General features: G+C 40.3%; 2 protein-coding genes across 7 annotated transcripts in view; one reads left to right on the forward strand and one right to left on the reverse strand.

Moving 5' to 3' along the window:
• Positions 1-3,002, forward strand: part of MLLT10 (MLLT10 histone lysine methyltransferase DOT1L cofactor) — a 130,284-nt gene extending 127,282 nt beyond the window's left edge. For 5 of the 6 annotated variants that reach the window (XM_080338565.1, XM_080338568.1, XM_080338567.1 and 2 more), the window contains one exon: positions 1,389-3,002. In XM_080338565.1, the coding sequence (XP_080194691.1) occupies positions 1,389-1,457 (69 nt within the window). In that variant the 3' untranslated portion in view covers positions 1,458-3,002. The remainder of the gene's footprint in view (positions 1-1,388) is intronic. The other variant, XM_080338566.1, reaches the window with a different exon arrangement.
• Positions 3,003-6,892: 3,890 nt separating this feature from the next.
• The window catches only part of DNAJC1 (DnaJ heat shock protein family (Hsp40) member C1), a 103,603-nt gene continuing 88,446 nt past the window's right edge, over positions 6,893-22,049 (reverse strand). The window contains exons 9-12 of the mRNA XM_080339716.1: positions 20,353-20,472; positions 8,975-9,023; positions 8,031-8,500; positions 6,893-7,010 (exon numbers count right to left, since the gene is read on the reverse strand). Coding sequence (XP_080195842.1) covers positions 6,942-7,010; positions 8,031-8,500; positions 8,975-9,023; positions 20,353-20,472 — 708 coding nt within the window. The 3' untranslated portion in view covers positions 6,893-6,941. The remainder of the gene's footprint in view (positions 7,011-8,030; positions 8,501-8,974; positions 9,024-20,352; positions 20,473-22,049) is intronic.

Genomic DNA, 22,049 nt, shown 5'->3' on the forward strand with positions numbered 1-22,049 from the left:
AGTGGTAGTGAAAAAAAGGGAAGCCTTGTCTGCAACAGCAGGCGGGAAGAGTTTGGGGCTGGATATTGGTTCCCTCAGTTCCACAGCCCCAAAGCCTCCAGCTGCTTTAGGGGCACAGCGGTGGAGGAGGACTCAGGCAGATGGGCTTTTGTGGCACTTCCCAAACATGAAGCGAGACACAAAATATAAATGATGAATTTTCAAGACAGTTTTCCCGGAAACAGCTCCCTTCCATTCAAAAAGATGGGCATTTACTGTTATTGAGCTTTGCACATGGTTGTTGCCACTTTCCAGTTCAGTGTGTTGCTGTGATGTGACCGCAGTGCGAACAGCAGGGCGCTGGTGCGCTCACGGTCCTTCTCTGTCACCGCTCAGAGCAGAAGCGCTCGGGCACAGGGTTTGCTCAGTGCTTCCCCTGCATTCAGGAACGTTCACAATTTGTTCTAGTATGTTTAAAATCTATCGCACCTCATTTTCTAAAAATGGGTCGTGAATGGAATTGAGAGACGTTATTTAGTTTGCATCAGAACAAACTATTATATATGTGACCTTATTTTGAATTTTTTGAAATGGCTATTACTAGGTTTGGACAGCATGACCAGGCAGAACTAGGGTAATTTACAAATATGTTGTTAGAATTTTTGTCTTTGTTCTTTGACATTAGCTGGAAACCATTCCAGGAAATCTCAGAACATCTTCTGAACAACCCCCTTAGAAATAAATTTCTTTTGAAATAGTTTTTATTTTCTCTAAAGAAGGTTACAGTTGAGACAGATTGCACTGGATTGTTGAACTATTTTAATTCAAAAAAGAATTTTTAACAAATTCTCTATTAGCCAGAAGTTTGAATGTTTTAATCTCATTTCTAGTTGGAACATGTTTTCAAGCATTGCTGAATGAAGCGAATCGCGTGAGGTTTTTGCTCAGTCTTGTTCAACATTTGCAGGAAAAGACTTTGTAGCAATTCATGAAAGAAGGAGAACTGTGATGGGGGCAGAATGGAAACGCTGTTTCTGTCCTGGCGGAGCGGGGCAGGTTTTGCCTCTCTCCAGCGAGTAAAATGTAGCAGAGTCACCTGGGATTGGTCTTGACCATCCTGCAGTTCTAAGGAGACACTGACAGCAGAGCAGCGAGTTGGGTTTGAACAGAGTAGAGGCAGAGTTGTTCTGTTAGGGGAGCCGGGCTGCCCGTAGTGGGAGTTGCTTCAGTGTGGGGCTGCTCCTGTGATTATTCCTTCCTTTCTCACTTCTTATTCTCCAAGACACGATTATTCTTTACCAGGCAAAAGTTACTATTTAGGTAGCTCTAGTAAATGTACCTCATTTACTTTGCATTTCTATGAATTTAATTTTACTTAACTCTGTATTTTATAATCTGATTTTTAGAAGTATTTTCTCTTACACAGAGGCTCAATGATAAAACTGGACCAGTTGCGTCAGAGAAGAGTTGACGTTTGAATGATACTTGAGAACTGCATGTCCTGCTGTTATAGCACTTCCTCTGGCTGCAAACTGCAGTTTGCCTTTCTGCGGATTGAAGAAATGCAACAAGGAACACTTACTGCACAGCAAAAGGGTGATGATTTTAATAAGGATATTTTTGGTAGGCTTTCCTTTGCTTTCTTGTTGCACTAAAATGGATGTACTTTTTAATGTTTCAGACTGTGAAGTAGATAAAACTCTGCAAACCATAATGATGTCAATATGATGGTACTAAGTACAAATTCAACCATAGAAAAACATACAATTGACTCTTCAGTCCTGATCTTATAAATGTAAAGGTTAGAAAAGTGTCTGCGGTCCTGCAGAACTCCGGTTTCAGAGCAGTAGTTTCACAGCCCAACCCAAGCCAGTCTGATCTGCTGCTGCAGTTGCAGTGTATCTGTTTAGACTCAGCTTGTCATGGCAGCCTGGACTTGCTTCTTGTCGTTTCGTTTTACACACCTCTTTTGAAACCTGACTCATAAGGGAATCCACTTCTGGACTTTTTATTCCTTTAAATTCCTGTTGTTATATAGTGGGAGCTTTTACTGAGTAAGAATTACAGTATGGAATCCAAAGTTTATTAATTTTGGTGTAGGTTTTAGAGTTCTGAGGTTTTTAAAGGAACCGGTTTGGTTCCAGTGACAGAGTTTTCTTACCAGATGAGGCCACACTGGAAGAAGTAGGTGTAGTGTTTGGCCGAAACCAAGTGCCTGTTGCTACCTCCACTTTGTTGAAATGGCTGCAAACAGCGGATGATGCACTAGACTGCCCTTGCTAGCAGAGGGAATATTCTGTGTTGCACCAGCAGCCTTGTTCTGCCTTTCCTAGAGGTGTTTATACCACTGTAGATAGCTCAGGCAGATTGTTACCTGGGTCACTTTCACTAATAAATTACCAAAAAACTGAGTTAATATTTCCCGCTAAAATGTACCAGTGGTTGAAACGGGTGAACTTGTGTTCCACCACTTCCAACAGCAGCTGATTTCATGGCGTGAGTCTATGCAGTACGGCAAAGGACAGTTAAATGGGGGCAATGACCACTAATCAATAGTAAGGTGGGAATTATTAGAGAAAAAGACCCAGCTGTAATTAGACCTCCACTGTGTACTTATTTGGAAGAACATGTTATTTCTGCAATATGTTTCTTAGTTAAACATTGCACAGTTCTTACCTCATTTCTGTAAATAAAGTTTTGTGAATCTGTTTTGTATTGTGAAGAATTCACAAGAAAACATTGATATTTTGATTTGTAATATTTCTAATTAGTAGATTTAATTGAGAAAGTAAAAATAATTTATTTTTATATGTCCTGGGGAATTTTTTTAAAATGTCACAAATCACTTTTGTAGATACTTTACAAAAGTAATCCAGTGGTTTATTTTACTTACTCAACCCACTGGTGGATATTCTGTAACAATTTGTACAAAAGGTAAGATGGAAATGTGCTGTTATTTTCACTAGATGTAAAATTCCAAGTGTATGAAAAGATATGTACAAAGCTTTTGTTAATAAACTTTAATAATGTTTATGGTTGTATACTGCTTGTGTGAATGTAAGTCTTGTACAAAACGCAAATATTTCTACTAACATGGCATGACCGGCAGGATCTCAGTTGCACGTGGCCACCAAAATTTAGTACAACTAACTTTTTAAAATGTTTCTCATGTAGATTTTTTGCTGTCAAGTGGCAGCGATGCAGCTGCAATACTGTTCAGGATGTTTTTGCGTGTCCCCCTGCAGCCCAGTGCCCCAGTCTGACACCAGGGTTTTTCCTTTCCCCATTCAATGAGAAATCCCCGTGCAGGAGCGGGAGCAGGAGCAGAGCGCTGCTGCTGTGCCTTATGAGGGCTCTGCAGCGTGGGACGGGTTCTGCCTGTGCGCAGAGCCTGTGCTGAGGGGAAGGAGCATCAAGTCCCACCTGCTGAATGGCTGCTCAGCCACGGGCACTAGAAGATATTCCCCACTTCCAGGGGTGGCTGCTGACTGGTTTATGAAGTGAGGTGAAGGCTGGGCAGACCAGGTGTTTCCACTGCTTGAACCGGTGCACTGCCCAGGTCAGCCCTAGCACTGGTACTCTGTGGGCATTGACTATTTGTTAGTGCCAAGGGAGAGCATAGAGCTCACGTACGCTGGGCCACTAAGACGTCACAGAGCTTCACCTGTAGATGAATAGGAAGAAAAGCCCAGTACGCCCCACCAGCATGAGGCCCCCAGGGAATCTCAATGGCCCTTTGCCTGGAGTTGGGTTATTGAAGCATTACCGCTGCTTCATCCACGGACATCAGCTGAAGAGAAGAACTTTGCCCGGCAGACAAGAAGCATCAGTAAGCTGTCACACTCCTGCTGGAGCAGTACCACAGAGACCACTAAAGTGGTGTTTGCTTGTGTGTTTCTTTCAGTTGAGAGGGACTGCCTAAACTCTGGTATCTGTCTCTTGGTAAGATGCACAGAAGCATGAAAGGGACAAAGTTGGAAATACTAGTGAAATGGTCAAATTCAGGACATTCATAAAATCTCAACTTGTTAGAGATTGGTGCCATAATCCCACTATAGCAATGGATGTTTTACAGTAAGCATAGTCATGAGGGACCAACAACAGCAGGGAAATAATGACAAGGACAGTGCTGACATCCAAACAAAACTCCAGTTCACCAGCCCTTTAAGGAGAGAGAGAGAGAGACCACATCACAGCCAAGTTCACATGAGGGCCAGATACAGCCAACCCCAGCCTTGTTTCCATGATTTTGCAGATCCTGCCCTGCCATCAGAGCTGATGGGCTGCCCTTCTGTAATGTCTTGCCTGTCTCAGCAAGAGCGACATGCAAAGATGCTCAGCATACACTCAGACCTGACTCATTTAGGTGCAAGTCACAGTACAGAAGCCACAGCACAGGTCCTCTAAGACCAGAAGCTTTTCATGCACAAAGTTATTGTGTGAAAGGCACTACAGCTCGCAACTGCCCAGAAAAGAAAAACATATTTTGCTAGCAGGCAAATACTAGCATTACTTAAAGAAAATCTGTACTCTGTGCTAGAACCAAAGTTAGAAAAAGTTACTTAAATCCCAAGGCCAAAGTGACCTCAGTTTTCACGGCCAGAAGGTTTTAGAAAAACTAGCTTTGGTGGTGGATACCAGAACCATGAGAAAACAAAGCCTGGCTCTGATTTACCACTTCTCTAGTGAGCACCACATCTGACCTCCATTATCACAGATGAGAGCCACTGCCAGAAGGGCCAGTTGTCTCGCCATGCAGAGCACACCTTGGACCTGCAGGAGACAACCCTGACAGGCCCTGAACATCTTGGACTCCACCTGTGCCACCTTCCTCCCCCAGCCAAACAAAAGCCAAAGCGTAGGCTAGGCCAACTCCTTTGTCCCTTGAGGAAGCCAACGTGCAGTAAGGTTGGATGGGGCGTGAGGAAGCTCTCACTTCAGCACTGCGCGGCTCCCACCTGCACGGTATCTCTGCAGGTCAGATCCACCGAGCCTGGACACTGACTTGCGTTCCTCAGCAAGACCTGCACTGCCAGAGCACTCAGAGTGAAACACCCCTCCCGCTCCAAATCACACTCCAGTGTGTTGCAAAGCCTTTCCCGTTCCTGACAATGAGCCAGTTGGTTCTGCCACCGGCTCACGGTGCAGGGCCCCTGCAGAAGAGGCCCGTGTGTTTCTCTGACACTGCCAGCTTGCCTCTGCTTGCAGGCAGCTTGATTCTCCAGGCAATAAGGACACAATCCATCAATTCACTTCCATCCAGGCATGAGCAGTGCCTGTGATTAGACACTGACATCCATTGCTTCAGGTACCCAACCTGAGCAGTGTGACACAATGACATGTACCATCTTTGACCAGCCTGGTCTTCCTTCAGAAAAGCTGCATTTGTCAGGAACACTTGCTGTAAGTTTCTCAGTGTGAACGTTCTTACAAACACAGAGAAGAGACAACAGTTTCTTACCATCAGTGGTGCTTGTCCCTCTCCTTGGAGCTCCCTCAGGAAAGCCTGGGGCAGATGGAATCTGCAGGTGTTGCCGCATACACAGGAGGGATGCAGGCGAGTCTCAAGCAGCTGCTCTTGCACAGATAAGTTTTCAGATTTCCAATGATAAAAGGTGTCAAAGTCCCCCCAAGTCCAAGTCCTTATGACATTTGCCCCTCAACTATTTCTTGCCCCAAACTGAGGCCATTATTATTCCTCATAGCCACATGGCCTATGATCCATATAGAACAGTTCTGTATCAACTGCCTCAGGGAGCCCCAGAGATCACGCAAGTGTGAGGTTTTATGGGACGGGGATGAAGTTTTGTGCAATGCTGATGTGTCAGAGGCCACACAACTTGCCAACAGTTACTGGGGGAAAAAGAAAATCAGTAGCGTAAATGGCAGAAAGTTGATGGGAGATTTCAGCCACCAAGCTCTGATTTTGAATTCAGATACGTGATCCTCTGATTTTCCATTTTAATTTTGAATTACTGCTCAAAAACTTATTAGAATCCTGGTACTAAATCAGAACAAGTTCTAAATCCTTTAAAAAAACGAGTCCTAAATGTTTCTTGCAAAAGACTACGCTCGCTGTTCCAAGTCACAGCCCCTTGAGTACCCCTCAGTGCAGCATTTTAAGCTTTGTAAAACTTTTCTAAAATTATGAAAAACAAAGTAGCAAGTAATGAATTAACAACCCTTATTACCTATTCTTCAAAAATAAAATCAAACTATATTGAGTCCACCCTCTGCAGTAACACCATCTTTTAAGCCCTGTTCTGTACTTAAGAACTGGTCAGGATGCCCTTGCCTGATGGATCTTCATGAGAGGCCTGGAACGTTCTCACCCATTTCAACTTTTCCAGAAAACAGCACTACCAAATATCCCTGTGCATTACTCTGCAGAGCTGGTAAAAAGGGAATGGTATTGCAGATGCATATTAACGTAAGCGGAATTTACAGTTAGAAATACGGCTGCTTTCAAAATATTGATGGAAGGAACAGACATTTCAGGCAGCAGCAGACACGCTGGTGAGCACATTGTCTTCTATTTATAGCTGCAAGAGAGAAAAAATACCTCAAGTGCAGAGTTCCATGACTCTCGTCCTTGCTTAACAGCTTCAGCTCAATTCTAATTTTCAAAACAAGATATAAAGTTCTTTAGATTGTGTATATTCTGTAGCTGTAAACCTACCAGTTCCAGTACACAGTTATGAGTGGGGCTTCTCCTGAAGGTCCAGTAATTTTTAAGACATTGTTATCACACCTCTGCACAAGCAGCTCTCCAACGCAAACATACACCTTCATTCTTCAACACACAAAGTAGGTAAGATGGTATAAGATTATTTATTAATATTTTCTTTTACTAAGGCACATGACGTATAGAAATAGTGAGGTACAAAAATGCAGTTTCCTGCATGTGAGATGTAAACCCCCATTTTGGCAAAGATGAGCTACATCTCTTCTGCTCAGAGCATTCAGCTTTTAGCCATTTTTTTCTTTTGTACCAGTTCAACAAGCAACTTGTATCTTGCTATACACTCCTCCTAAAAGGAAAAACAGAAGTGTTAATTAAAGTGTGATATTTTGGTATTGCTTTAACTCCATACACGCTGCCTTGTTCTAGAAGAGCCAGGTTCCAGGGGCTGGGGGGGTGGGTGGTGCTTTATTGTTTGTTTAAGTTGTGCGCTGAATTTCAGAAGGAGAAACTGCATCAAGGGAAGAGCGGATCAGAAAGATGAACTTGTAATTTACATTTCTTAATGGATACTTTCTCTCTTTAAAGAGCACACAAACCCAACAAAACAGTTGCCTGGTGCTTGTTGACAACGACTGCCAGAGCAGTTCCTAAGCGCTTGAGTCGCGGTACCTGTGCCAGGGCAGTGACCGGGTGAGCCGGGTGAGGACGAGCCCTGCGGTCACTAACCCGGCACCTACAGACACCAGATGCACCACAGCAACGCTCCACCCACACCCACGTCTGGCACAAAATTAGGATTTTCTGAAGCTACAATGCAAGCAGACTGAGCTATCAATCACAACTACTACGAAATCTAGCACAAACCAACTATATCACAATGAACACTATTTTTAAAAGATTATACTTACAAAAAGAACATTAGACAGATTATTGAGCATTTAACACTTGCAGATGGATTACTTAGTTTGTTCATTGAGATGGGTTGAGAAAGGTATTGTAAAAGTGTAAGCAAAGCGGCTCACCAACATTTGGTTACTAACTTTGAATCAAAATTTGTTTTAAAATCTAATTTGTCCTGCAACTGAAGATCTGAAAGGCAGAGGAGAGGTAGGTATTTTAAATGAACCAGGAGGTATTGAAATGTTTTCTGTAACAGATCAAGCAAACTGAATTAAATGAAAATATCTTTTAAATAAAAACAACAAACATGACAGTAATGCTCTTTAGGTTGATGACATCTGGACTGAAGGCTAGGCAAAGATTGCACCTTTCCACATGGACCCTCCGTTCTTAAGGTGATCATAAAATTGGTAGAAAATCTGCTTCCCCTCAATTTATACTACAGTTCAAACAAAGCTAAGCATACCTTGCTCTTTCCTGGAACACATTTTGCTATTTTATCCCAGCGATCCGATGTTCCCTTGGGATACTGCTGCAAGGCCATTTCAAGAAGCTTCTGTTGATTTTGAGTCCACAGTTCTTCTGGGACACGGCTTTTCTCTCTTTTCCTCCTCTCATCATCACTCTCTTCCTCTTGCTCAGTGTTATCAAAATCCTTCTGGCGTCTTCCTCTGCCCTTCTCTTCTGGTGCCTCTTTCATGGCTGGGAGAGTCACTTCAGGTGCTTTGACACTTTTCCGTTTGCGGTGCCTGATGTCGCTTGCTGTGGTCTCCTGATCCACTTGGACATCCATGTGCTCTGGGATCTGATCGTAGTTCCCCTCCTCTTCCTCCTCCCTTTCTCGCTGGGTGATTATGTGGTCGGGCAAATTCACGTTGACTTTGACATTCTTGGAATTCTGGGCCAGCGTTTTAAGCTCCGAGAGCCTAATGATACCTGTTAAAAGAACTGTTGTTACACTTGTGAAAAAAATAAAACCACAAACAAGCAGGGAACTGCCCACAAATAAAAGACACCAGGAATAATGCAGAGAGGAGAAAAGGCTCTTCTGCATGAAGAACTTAAGGAAAATGCTTATTGAGATATCAAGGTATTTGTTATGAAACAATGAACTTTGCCAATTATGATCTTATCTGGCATATGTGAAGTACTAGGAAATTATCACATTGATACAAACAAACGCAAGAGAAGAGCCTGAACAAATGAACAAAACCACAATAAACTGAGTTGGCAAGGCTGGGAGGAGGTAGCAAAGGGAAACGTCCCCTCAGAACTCCCGTCAGGTGTTTGCTCGCAGTAAGGCAAGGATGCAAAGTGAACCCCGAAAGGTACAAACCGCCCTGGGTTTGCATGGACAGAATCCAGACACCATGTGCTGTGCAAGCACCAGTGAGGATCTAGAGCACACACCTGGTGTATGTGTAACAGAATCCTTCAGCTGTTTGGCTTTCATGGTAACCTGCATGGAAACAAGCAAAAAAAATAAAGGACTATTAAAAATTACGTTATTTGGGCTATTGAAGAATTCATTAGCAGCTTACTGCAAAATACCAACACTGAACACACATTAAATAGACTGGGGTTGGTGTTGTTCTGCTGGCTTTGTTCAGATATGGATCCCAAGTTTGCAAAAAGTACCTTTCTAAACTTTTTCTTTCCTAAAACATTCCTAACTTATTAATCTAAGCAATGCTACACATTTCTATTCCTATCACCATAATACATCACAGCTGATATTCAAATTTTATTTTCTTTCATTGTTAACCCCCAGTTCTCTAACCGAAAAATACCACAAGGAGAGGAGAAAAAAGGAAACAAATCAGTTATCTTCTACATATTAGTTTCTTATTATAATATTGAACAAAAGAACAAAATAGCCCACACAGGTGCCGATGCTGAGGCGCACTAATGGACAGGCATTCAGCCCCAACATTAAAGGTAACGGCTTGCCTGCCAAAGATCAGCAAAGACACCTATTCCTGAGCATCCAAAGGATGGACAGCTGCCTGCTCCGGCCTCTCCATGCATACCCAAACCTGTGTGCTGGGGGAAAATCAACACCGGATTTAGCATTTTTATTTTTACTTGAATAAGACAACAAACAGGGTTTCTCTCCACCCAGAACGAGGAGCTGCTGGGTATTATGTCTAATTGAATTAGAATCTGAAACAATCTAGAACAGTGAAGGATTTTGGTTTATTCCTAGATCATAATGGCATTTCACATCTGCCCCTACATGTAAAGCATTCAGAAGTAACACTCTTGTTGTAGGTTATCTAATTTTGGATAGATTTGACCATAATAACTTGGTGAACCCAGATGCAGCATTTGCAGCAAGTTACTCCATTTACGACATCTAACATTTCCAAGACTTTCTCATTTGAAAGCATTATGATACCTGTCCCTATTTTGATGGACTTTCAACTTGAACATCCACCAGGTAAGCTGGAAATGACAACTGTGTGTATGGTTTAGATACTGAAAATCTACAATTTCAAACACTGAACAAGCACCTTCAGTTGACATAAGTTTGACAACTCATCAAGCTTCTTACGACTTCACTATCATCATTCACAGGTTACAGGAGAAGATTATTTGTCTGTTACTCTTTTTTTTTTGTCAGCTTTCTTCTTCATATGGATGATTTTGCACCTTTTCCAGGTGCTATGTAAAGTTCATGTTTACACCAGGTCATTTCACTGAGAGTTCAGGTGTCTCTTATGTAGACTTAAGATTTATTTGTCCATAAGCTTCAACTGCCACTGCTGTTAAAGATGCTGACACAGGGCAAGAATCATAACATGTTAGTATTAAACTACTAAGGATTATTATGAATTCAACCTAAGGAACATATTAAATTGTATTTCAATTTGATCTGTTTGAATTTAATCTTGCCACTCAAATTTGCAGACTTTTCAGTTGCCAGTTCCTCCATGCTTTCTGACATCCTTAATATCAATTTAAATTTCCTCTCCTGCGGTGAGTAGTAGTATCTACCATCTAGTTCTTAACGGTGATTTAAAAAAAGAAAAAACAACCCAAATAACTAAGTTACGCAACCTAAGTTGTTCCATTGCTTCCTCTAATCAATTTCTTACCTAATGAAAAAGTAACAACAAAAGCAAATTATGATAACAGATAACATACTTGGAAATATTGTTATCCAATGTATGAAGCAGTCGTAGAACTACTCTTCTAGTTATCATTGCAGATTGTTCCTGCACAATACTTTAAAATTACAGTTTTCATATATATTAAGTTATGAGTTTTATCATGACTGTGAAAAGTTGTGCTAAAAGCCTTCTGTTATTGACAGCAGCTTTCGGCAGAGCATTAGCGAGCCCTTAAGAAATCCTGGGTCTGGGGACACCTTAAATAACAAGGATCAAGACTGTTAAATTGATTTAAAACAGAAGAGGGTAGATCTCATATTCCTGCAAGCATTTGTAGCGCTGAACAGACACACGGCATTTTTTGGTAGGAATCAACTTTAAATGTTGCTGTTTCCAAACAACCCAGGCAGCCCTGTAGTCCACCAGGGATCACAGAAGTTAAAGTCAAGTCAGGCAATCACATGCACAGTGAAACAGATTTTCTTAGACAGAGGAGGATGACTAGAAAAAAAACCATGCTGGATGCAAGCCATCAAATTGCTGAAGTAGAAATCAAACCATCTCACTATGGGACCTACAGAAAGAAGCCACAGAACAGTCTGCTTCTGAGAATTCTCTTCTGAATTCAGTTTCAATAGGTCTTCAGCTACAAAAAGATTTTATTGAAAGCAAGTGGAGTCAGTGGGACGAATTTATGCGATGAAAGCCAGACAGAGCTGGTTTTCTCCTGTACTGCTGACAATTAGTCCAGATCACAAGACTAGTTGCTACTCAACAAGACACCTAGCAGTAAAAACATTCCTCATCGTGACTATCCACATGTCAAAGCTCTTGTTACCCTGGACACCTGCCACCTCTTTCAGATGGGACAATCGATGCTTCAGAGACACACAGGATTAGAAAAATATATTATTCAGAGTCAGCTTGAAAGACTCAGTAGTACAGGCAAAAGCAAATTTTGCTCTGACATGAATGAGAAGCTACTTTTCATCCTGCCGAGAAGGCAGGAATATAAAAGCACAGAATTGTGATAGATCTAGATGGAAAACCCAGTGAAGTCAGGTACAGTCATCCTACTGATACCAAACAGAGAGAAAGAGCAATTCTGCACAAGCTGAAGAGCAGTTCCCCATTCCCAGAGCAGCAGCCACCAGCCCATCACTTCAGCTGGACCCTCCAGCACCACGACCAGCCCGGCTTCACCGGGCACAGCCAACAGGGCTAGAAAGCCTTTGTTGTTTTGCTGACTCCTGGCAATCACAAAATCACAGAACACCAGGCTGGAAGGGACCACAAGGATCATCCGGTCCAACCTTTTTTGGCAGAAACACAGTCTAGACACGATAGCCCAGCACCCTGTCCAGCTGAACCTTGAAAGTGTCCAGTGTTGGGGAATCCACCACTTCCCTGGGGAGATTATTCTAATGGCTGATTGTTCTCGTAGTGAAAAATTTCCCTCTTGTGTGCAATGGGAATCTCCCCAGGAGTAGCTTGTACCTATTGGCCTTCATCTTTTCTATGTGGCTCCTTGTGAAAAGGGAGTCTCCATCCTCTCTGTAGCCACCCTTTAAATACCGGAACATGGTGATGAGGTCTCCCCTAAGCCTTCTTTTCTCAAGGCTGAACAAGCCCCACGCTCTCAGCATTTCCTCACATGGCAGGCTGCCTTCCTTCTCTGAAGAAGATACTATTTTGATCAGGATTGCACCAGATAATTACATAAGTACAAATCTCTTGGGTTCTGGCAACATTCAGAGAAAATAATGTGGGCTTTTTTTGTAGAGGAAGAGATAACCTGGGTCACTTGGCTTCCCAAACATACATAACCTTCTCTCAAAGAAGGATGGCATGTTATTGTACCACTGAAAACTGGAGGTCCTGATAAAATTGTTTACTATTCTTAGCATCTTCCTGAGCAGATGTTCTTTAAATATCTACTAAAGCTGCCACAGTTTCCCAGCATCAGCTATCATAAATTTGCTGTCCCAGAAGCAGTGTTCTGTTCACCCCGTTGTTATCTTCCTGCACGCTCTCCAGCCAGTTATGTCGTGCAAAAATACCAAGATCTGTGGAATTACAGAAAAAAAATAACGTGGACATAGTCTGTGAGTAGCAGAGGCTAATACATGCAGCAGTGAGGAATTTCCTGAATCTGTGAGGCTAATTTGAGTTAAAATCACATTTTTCTCACAAAGGACAGCCAGACACTGAAGGACTTTATTGCCTTCCTGGCTTGGTCAAGGGAGTAGGTTTTCTGCAGGTCTAAACTTCCAGAACAGCACAGAGTAAACTGCCAAATTTGAAGTTCTCTCCTCACAACCATTATCTGCTTGACAGAGTTGTTCTTCCAATTTATATCTAAATAGCTTTTTTGTAGCAATCACAACTACATCAAGAACTGTGTGATCTAAGTCAGACAATGATAATGACCCATCCCTTTATTTTCATATGACATATTCAAAATTTATTGCTTTATAAACTTCCTTCCTCTACATACACTAAAAAAACCTGCTAAAATTGTCTTCCAGTTTAAACAGATTGGTGAAGCTTCAAATACTGAAACATCAAGCCATATTGTTCTCCATCTTTTGCATGTGTCCTTATTTGCAACCTACTTGATCTCTTAAAATATTTCAAGTTAGAAGACATACCTTTGTTGTGGCACTGCTTATAACAGATTGCTTAGTAGATTGTTACCAATTTTCTCAAAAGTATGTAATATAACTAGTCTTTATCCACTATGTAAATGACATGTTGAATTTAATGCTAACATAACAAATTATTCTTTTATGGACAATGTGCTTTTATTCTTGAATGAACTAACAGAGGCAAACTTGGCCTAAATCACCAGATGTAGAACACTAGCCTCTTTCCAGTTTAAGTGCCCAAATAGTTAATTTAAAACAGCAGAAGAATTACTCCTTTATTCAGGACACACAAAGAGGAAGAACTCGGCAACTAGAATTGTTATTATGTTGGAGACTTCATACTACACTTTTTTTTGGGGGGGGGATGGGGCAGTTAAAATCAATGTTCGAAAATCTGTAGCTCAATACTACGGGCACTCATGTAAGAGAGGAGCTTGGCTCAAATGCCTGTTGCAACAACTACTCAGACATCTTATTTCGTGACTGTTGTTGCAAAATGCACCACCTTTCCTAAGAGTCAGAAGATTTGAATTCTGCAGTGGAGTTCAAACCCAGCTCACCAGGATGTATGTGGGATGTTACATTAGTTCAAGCCACTTTTTAAAGCTGCTGCAGCACTGGCTTGACCACAAGCCATTTATTTGAATTAAAAGCTGGTGTCCCACTGTCTTCTGTAAAAATCTTTCTTCTTTAAGTGAGAAGAATGCCCTGGTCATGCTTTATGAGAAGGAAATCAATCCATTTTGCATTTGGGTAATAAGATGCATTGTGCTGCCCAATTCTATAAGAACTGTAGGGGCAACTGTAGGAGAGCACAAAAATAAACCTGTGTGCAAGAGGGGAACTGTAAACAGCAACCACCTTTTCCTCCCCTCCAAGCATCGGCAGAGACTGTGGGATTTGACAGGTGTTTCAAAGATTTCACTCTCAGATTGAGGGATCTACATGACCTATGTATGATCTAAATCCCATCTTAGATATTCATAACCTCTTTTGGACCTCGATCCAGAGCGAGGTCTTTATACTTCAATAGGCAACTGGAAGAACTATTGATTACATAAATATATGCAAGCTGCTAGAGGTGAATGTTTCAGAATACTCACAACCAGAGAGCACAGTAACTGAGTTAACACAGAGTACACAAAATGAAATGTAAAACAGACTTAGGAAAACACTTCATCTCCAGAAGCAAAAAACCTAATAAATTCATAAACTTTTACATATGGATCATTTTTCATATAGATGTTTTCTTGGTGGAAAAGTAATGAGCTTGCATTTGTCAAATATAAGGAATCTATTTTAGAATGGCATATAAAGGACAATGAGTATGAGTTAGAGGCTGACACTGTTGCATGGACATACAAGAGATACCACAAAAACAGCACCACTCAAATCTTATGCTTTCGGGTTTCATGATAATCCAGAAGGTCTGCTCAAATATATCCACCTGTCTATTGTTTTGCTGTCTACCTCAGTGTTTTTCTATACAATCAGCAAATCCCAATCAGGCGGTTTTTGCAACACAAATGCATGAGATTAGTGACTGCAGGAGCAAACAGAATCCGTTTAAATCCTGAAAGACAAGTGAATGATATTAATTCACAAGTATGAAATCTGAGATCTCTTTGCCTTTAATTTAAAAAACCTGTACCTAATAATCACATTAAAGTCTGTTTGGCATGCCAGACAGCTTTTACTTCCTCTGTTATTTTTACAATTTGAAAGTCCTTTGTAGTTACTGAAATTAATTTATGCCTTTCAGCAAATATTTTTTTTATCTATAAGGGTAGCTATTGTCATGTACAATATACCTCTGTAACTTCACATCTAAGTGCTTTTTTTCAATTTTTAAATTCAGCAAAAGCTGACAATCATTATTATAAATCTTCATAAGGCTTAGCATTTGTCAAATCAAACAATATAATTTCTGCAGAAATAGTAGTCTTGCAACTCCATTCCATTCATTATTTACACTATGTTATAGGGTGTTCACAGTGCTTAGGAAATTCAAACATAACTTTTTTATTTTGTTTTAAAAGGTCAATTATTTCCTTAAGTATTCAAGGACAGGAATGAGAACTAACCCTGGAGCAACAAATTCAGCAAGGAAAATGGGTCAAAGAACAGATGTTTGGAGTATGACAGAGAGCAGTGGTACAGGTAACCAGGTCAGCAGGCAGGAACCCTGATTAGAGTTAACTGAACTCCATTTCCCTTTCATAATCAAAATACCTGAAAAATCTAATTTATAACACCAGCCATTTGCAATAAAAATTACTTTAAAAAGCTGTAGAAGCTTTCAGTTGCGAAAGCAATAAGATTTCGTTATACTAAGCCACTTGAAAATCAGCTTTATGGGAAAAAGATTCCTAAGTTCCTAACATGCACATATTAAGATGACAATTAAATAATTAAACATACTGATAAAATAAGCATAACTTAACTTCATCTATTTTGGGTTGATTATTCATTGGCTGTTAAGAGTTGTCTTCCTGAAGACAGACAAGATAAACATATCCTATATTTAACATGACAAAAGTTAAAGTAATAAGCCTTCTTATAGAGTGTCTGCACCACAGTTGCAGACTTACCCTAAGTCTGAGCTGAAAAGCACACGCATCTGTTGCAAAGATATTTATGCTGATATCACATGAGGCAGCATAGACAGAAGCAGCAGAGCTGAAGGAGCTCAGGGGCACTACAGCACGGACAGAGCTGTTATTGCTGGATTTTGGCTGGCACCTTCCCACTGGTCTGCATCCCATCACGTGGATGTACCTGCTTGGATGGGGAATCTGGCAGACGTACCCATGTAATGGGCCTTCTAGTAAGCCTTATTTGTGCAATATTTTCAGAAATAACACAATTAACAAACTTAACTGTCTACAAAACCTCAATTTGAATAATAGTAGAAAAGAAAAAAAAATCTGAAAGAACACTTAGTAGCAATTACTGAATTCAAGAACAATCCAGCTAAGGTATAAGCAGTGATTATTAAACAACTATGGCGACTATCTGGCTTTAATTTCGCATTTTTAAAATGAGTTCACACATGCTTCCAATTGCAGGGAAGGTTTTGTTTCCTCCCCCTTTCCTCCTAGATAGCTCGCACTTGCTAGTCTAATCACAGGCCCTGTGAGGAGCAGGACCTAACCTCAGGCAGAATCACTGCATTCATGTCAGTTCTTGCAGATGTTTGGCTGCCAATGTAGAAACTCCACAGCAGCTTATTCTATTGCTCTATCCTCTCCACTGGAATTCTTTGCCCCTCAATGTCTAACTTTGCAGCCCATGATAAAATTTGGGGTAATTACTTTTTGCCCTATAAAACCAATGCATAGCATAAGCCCATTCCTCTTTCCAGTTCTCCTTTTCTGCAGTAGAATAATAACCTCCTCAGTTCATTTTTTCTTTCAGTCCTTCAACATGAATTCCTTCACAATCTTTCCTTGTCAGACATACTTTATAGATGTACTATTCCCTTTATTCTCATCTGCACTCTTTATCACGTGTTTAAGTGCAACACTGAAAACTAGACACACACTAAGGCTGCAGATGCAGGTTTACCATCCTCCTGGTTATATGTTCTCCATAAGACGCTCGCCTCTTTCACAGTAACTCACTATTTGTTCACTTCTATCCAGCTCATTATCTCCGCACTCCTCCTGCTTTTTGGGAGCTACCCCTAGACAGTAGTTTGATTTCTTTTATTTGTGAACCTGATCACCATCTTGCTGTGTGGCCTTGCATAAACTATCTTTTTAATTTCACCCTATTTTTTGTATCTTATTTTTCTAATTTGTCCCAACCGTTTTGAATTCTACTGCTCTTGCAATATACTTCCAGTTCCACTTAGTTTTGTAACATTTACATGTGCTCAGCAAGTCTAGGGTATCAAAGTCATGTTCTAGCAAAATCAGTGAAGAATTTTCCAAGCTGAACAAACCTCTCTGGAAATAAGTCAGACACACACAGTTTTTGGGCCTTCTTTATATGTGAAAAAGCGGTATTAAAGCTCCACGCATTAGAAATGCCGCTTCATACTGTTCCAAAACTCATTAACATAATGCCTGGAGGAAAATTCAGAAATATATTAAAGAAACCTCCAAAACAAATAAACCCACAAAACCAAGTTAAAACACCACCATGAAGCCGAAAAGTTCACAAAAGCCAAGAACGCTCTATTCAAGTCACTTCAGCGTGCTCAAACATTGCCAGTGGAAATGAAGACAGATTAATGTAGGTATTTGCTTCTTAAAAAAAGGAAGGAGTTTAAGACAATTTAAAATGGAATTTCTTTGGGGTGGTCAGAGTGAATTTCACTGATGCTCTTCTGCCATATACAAACAGTTTCAGCTTATTCTTTAAAAAGTATTGAAATATTTTCCTACCTGTTTTTGTTCTGCTGAGGAAGAAGGCTTTGAGACAGAACCAACAATGGAGTGATCATTTGGAACTGGATTACTTTTAACTGTCTTTGTTAACACCTGTGTAGCTAATCTGTTAGAAGGGGTTTGGATGCTTAAAATCCCATGGAAACAAGCACACTGTACCTTGTCAGTCCTTTCTACTACAGCTTTCTACCTGAAAGGAAAACCAAGCCTTAATGCTCTTGATACTTAACAGGAGAAGAAACAGGCAGAAAGTGGTCTCAAGTTTTTAAAAAGAGTTTCCTGTGTCACATAAAATGTCAGAAAAACAAATTCCAATTTGTCCTTGAATGTTTTCCCTTTTTAAGATCTAGTGCATTTGTCAGATAATACACACTTCAAACTCTGGCTTTGACTGATGTTAAATTAGCTGTAAGCAAAGGATCCTCAAACTCTGCTACACAAACTATTTCAAAACAGCATCTCATACACCAAAACATACCCCCCTGCACCTCTCCCAGTGGAAACAGGGACCAGCTGTTTGGGCAGCAAACACTGCCTGCACAGGCCAACACCTCTTTTGCTGCGCACAAAGTTCAACAAAACCAGACGTTTTTCCTGCAGCTTTAGTGTAATATTTCCTATTCAACTATGGTGATGCCCAGGCAAAATAAGAAACCTTGCTGTAAATTTAGATGCTATTCTGTGTCACTCTCAGCAAATATAACGGATAAGCTGTACATCTTGTTCAATAGCTGAATGGATATATCTGAAGTAGTTCTCAGTAACAGTTTAAAATACAGAGAAGTTTCCAGGAAGCTTTTGTTTAAGTGTTTCCTTTTTAAAGCCTAATAACTGTAACTCTGTGCAATCCAATGATAAAAGCAGCAGAAACTCTAATAAGTCTGTGTCAGGAAAGCTGTCCTGGCATTATCGGCAGTGGAAAATTTTTAGAGAAGCAAAAACTTGTGTGGAGAACACTTACTTTAAACATATAGTTGGAGGTCACTGGAAATAAAAAGGATTATGCTCAGACCTTTCTCTACACATAACCATCCCTGAAAATTCCTTTTTTCATACAAGAAATTGACAGTTCTTAGAACATACACCTTTCCTTCATTTCTCTTTCCAATTCACACATTGCTCAAGACTTCTCGCCTAAAGGAAGAAGCAAACGAGCTTCATTTTTTCTTTCCAGTTCTGGTTGTGTGCAAGTATGGTGGCCAAATACATATTGCAAAGGATTCTTAATAAATAATGTTTTTACACTTGCTGCAAGGAATAAAGCAGAAAATGGGTGTAAAAGGCAGTGTTAAGATAGTGTTAGTTTTGTGATGGGTATATGTGGAAGCATTCCACATGTTTGTATTATCAGGAACAAGCAAACTCATCATTTTTTCCAAAGCAATCTCAAAAGATCTTTGCCATGCACACTGCATACTACCAGGCCATGTGCTATTACAATCTGCTTAGTAAAATGCAGCATCTTTTTAACAGTCACTCCACTTCAGTAGTATGAATACTTCAGGAGTATGATAGACAACACTAAACAGAATTTAAAAAAATACAATCTCATTTGCACAGCAGGTTTGTAACTTCTTGCTTACATCCACTTATTTGCAAATATGTGGTGTTCTAAAACGGTAAGAATGCAAACGGATTATCTTCTAGTATATGTGAGTAACAGAAATGTATAGTTGCAGTAATTCTTGAAAAGTAACTTTAAAAATATATTTTGGTGATTAATTAACAGGGAAAAAAACCACTTAAGAAGTACACAAATTGCCCAGAAGGCTATAATGGTTACGCTTCAGTCTAGCCAGAAGTTATATCTACCATTATTTAAGGTAATTCCTGAAATATAATAAATAAGGAACATCTAATCTCAAAATGTACATCAACAGATTTAAACATTATTCTCATTAACCCCTCCACAGCCTATAAAATAGGGTCAGCTGAAAGGGCTTTCAAATGGTCCTCAGCAGACACTACATCATGTTCTAGTGATCTATTGCTTGAAAAGCCTTTTACGGCCTAGCCCCTAAGGGTTTTAAGATCATAACACTTAAAAACCGTAAGTACAAGCTTTCTTTGATATCTGGTACAATACTATAAAATATGAATTAACAAGGATATTAATCATTTTACACAGTATCACTATTAACCGCGTTATAATCCAGAAAAAAGAACTGAAGTAGTATCGTATGTTTAACTCATTTTAAAGTTTGTAGAGATATTTCAGCTTAATTAATGGAAAACACCTGTCTAAACACCATTAGCTCATCTACATTTTTTAAGGACTGGCTTGAGCAGAAATGTAATCTTTAACCAAGTCACACAAACATTCGCCTGCAGTGAAAGGAGGTTACTACAGAACCCAAAGCGCATTGTTTTTCTGTTATTGGGTTACAGTAGCTCAGGTCTGTGAGCACCAAAATCCCCCATCCAGCTGATCAGTTACAGCTGTTAATTGTGGAGGGAGAGACTGGCTGACATCTGCTTCTTGCATAGTTAGTTAATGGTTCACTTCCAGGTCCTAAAAGGATTGTAGCCTCTCTCAAAAGACAATGTCGGCCCCCATATACGCCTGCCTTCGACACTGCCTGTCTTGTTCTGGTTTGTCATTCTCCACACAATGCAAATCTGAGTGAACTCACATCTGCCACTGATCGACCCAATTCGTGAGCAATCTTTTCCCATCGACCTGGGGTCCCCCCTGGGAACTTAACCATACTTCTTGTCAGCTGGCTGAGGTCCTCCTCTGTCCATTCAGGTGCCTGTAAAACATTTGTAAAACAGTCATTACACTGGTATAGTGGGCATATTTTTGTGAGGTAGCATACTGAAAAAAAAATCTTCAAAGGAATTAATCAAATCACATTAAAAAAATATTAATAGTTTAAGTAACTGGGTACCATCTCCCTGTGATGTTGCCAAAAACACATAAAAACAACAGAGCAACAGTAGGATATTAAAAATCCATAACACCCCAAAAATGCATTTTGTATATTATATAGACAAACACTTTAAATTTCTATTAACATTTATACAATATACATAACACTATAAAATGCAGCCGATAAAAAGCAACATTTTTATCAAAGATGAAATCACAGTTTAAGATGCAAAATTTTAGCCATCTATTTAATTGTACATGTAAGTTTTTTTTCAGCGACAAAGAAAATACCCGCACTTTTACATTTTTAAAAAGCCTCTAAATAAAACATAACAGTCATTCTAGCTTTTTGCCACTGTAATCACCATATGTTTTAGCATTCTGAGATGATTCAGGAATGAAATCTGTTGATTCTAATATTCCATGAAGACTACTAAACAACAGCCCTCCCCCCCAAAAAAAACCACGGTCATGCCACAAAAACAAAGCGGATGCTTCTACCACCCAATAACCAAGAGCTATAACAATGTTTTGGTCTATCTACATAAGACAATCTCTTAAAAATAACTGTCTTCATAACAGCCAAATAAAAGCGAACAAAGCAAGGAATACACAATTAGAGCTGTATACGTCACGGAATGTCGCCTGCCTGAGAAGGCAAGTGCAGCAACCACCTCTGATGTTTGCAGCATCTTTGGCAACAACTGCAGAGCTGGATCTTTGTTACCATCAGTAGTTTGCCATTTTATTTATTTTTAAGGAATCCTTTATGACATACCTCTTCTAATCACCATTCCCAACAAGGACTCGGCAGATATCACGCAGTTTGCATTACAGAGCCATCAGCAGAGAACAACAGTCAGAGGTGAGTGACCCCAGGGACCATCTCCACAGCCCCAGCAAAGCTTCTCCCTGACACTAATCCCGCCTGTCACTCTCCCACTGAGCTCCAACCAGGCTGACATCCGCCCGCCGCACCGCCAGCTTAGCGGGGCCCGGCCTGACTTTTTACTGTCTCCCCCAATCAATGGTTCGAGCGTGCTCTTTTCACCATGTCCAAATGGCAGCTTCACTCATAATCAAAGTGCACTGCTCCTGTTAAAGGGCTTCCCGAAAGGCTCCATCATTTGCATTCATTTGCAAAGCAAACTACTTTTATTCACTTTGTTCTGCTATCAAGAGTGTTCCCTGAAGCAGATAAATTGGCATAAATACAACCTGCCACTTAAAAGACAGTAAATAATAGCCAATAGTAGCAAGGATTTCATCAATCGTCCTAGGTTGGATCCATGTAGTCCTTTATTCAATGCTGAAAGCCTTAGACTTTCATATTCAGATAGTTTTTAATACCAGTATAAAATGAATTACCTATGATAGTTCAAATGCAAGATGCTTAAATAACGTGTGTGTATGTGTGAGATCTCGCATATACATTATATGCATTATCATACAATTACA

Source organism: Nesoenas mayeri, assembly GCF_963082525.1.
Source record: "Nesoenas mayeri genome assembly, chromosome: 2".
Taxonomy (NCBI): domain Eukaryota; kingdom Metazoa; phylum Chordata; class Aves; order Columbiformes; family Columbidae; genus Nesoenas; species Nesoenas mayeri.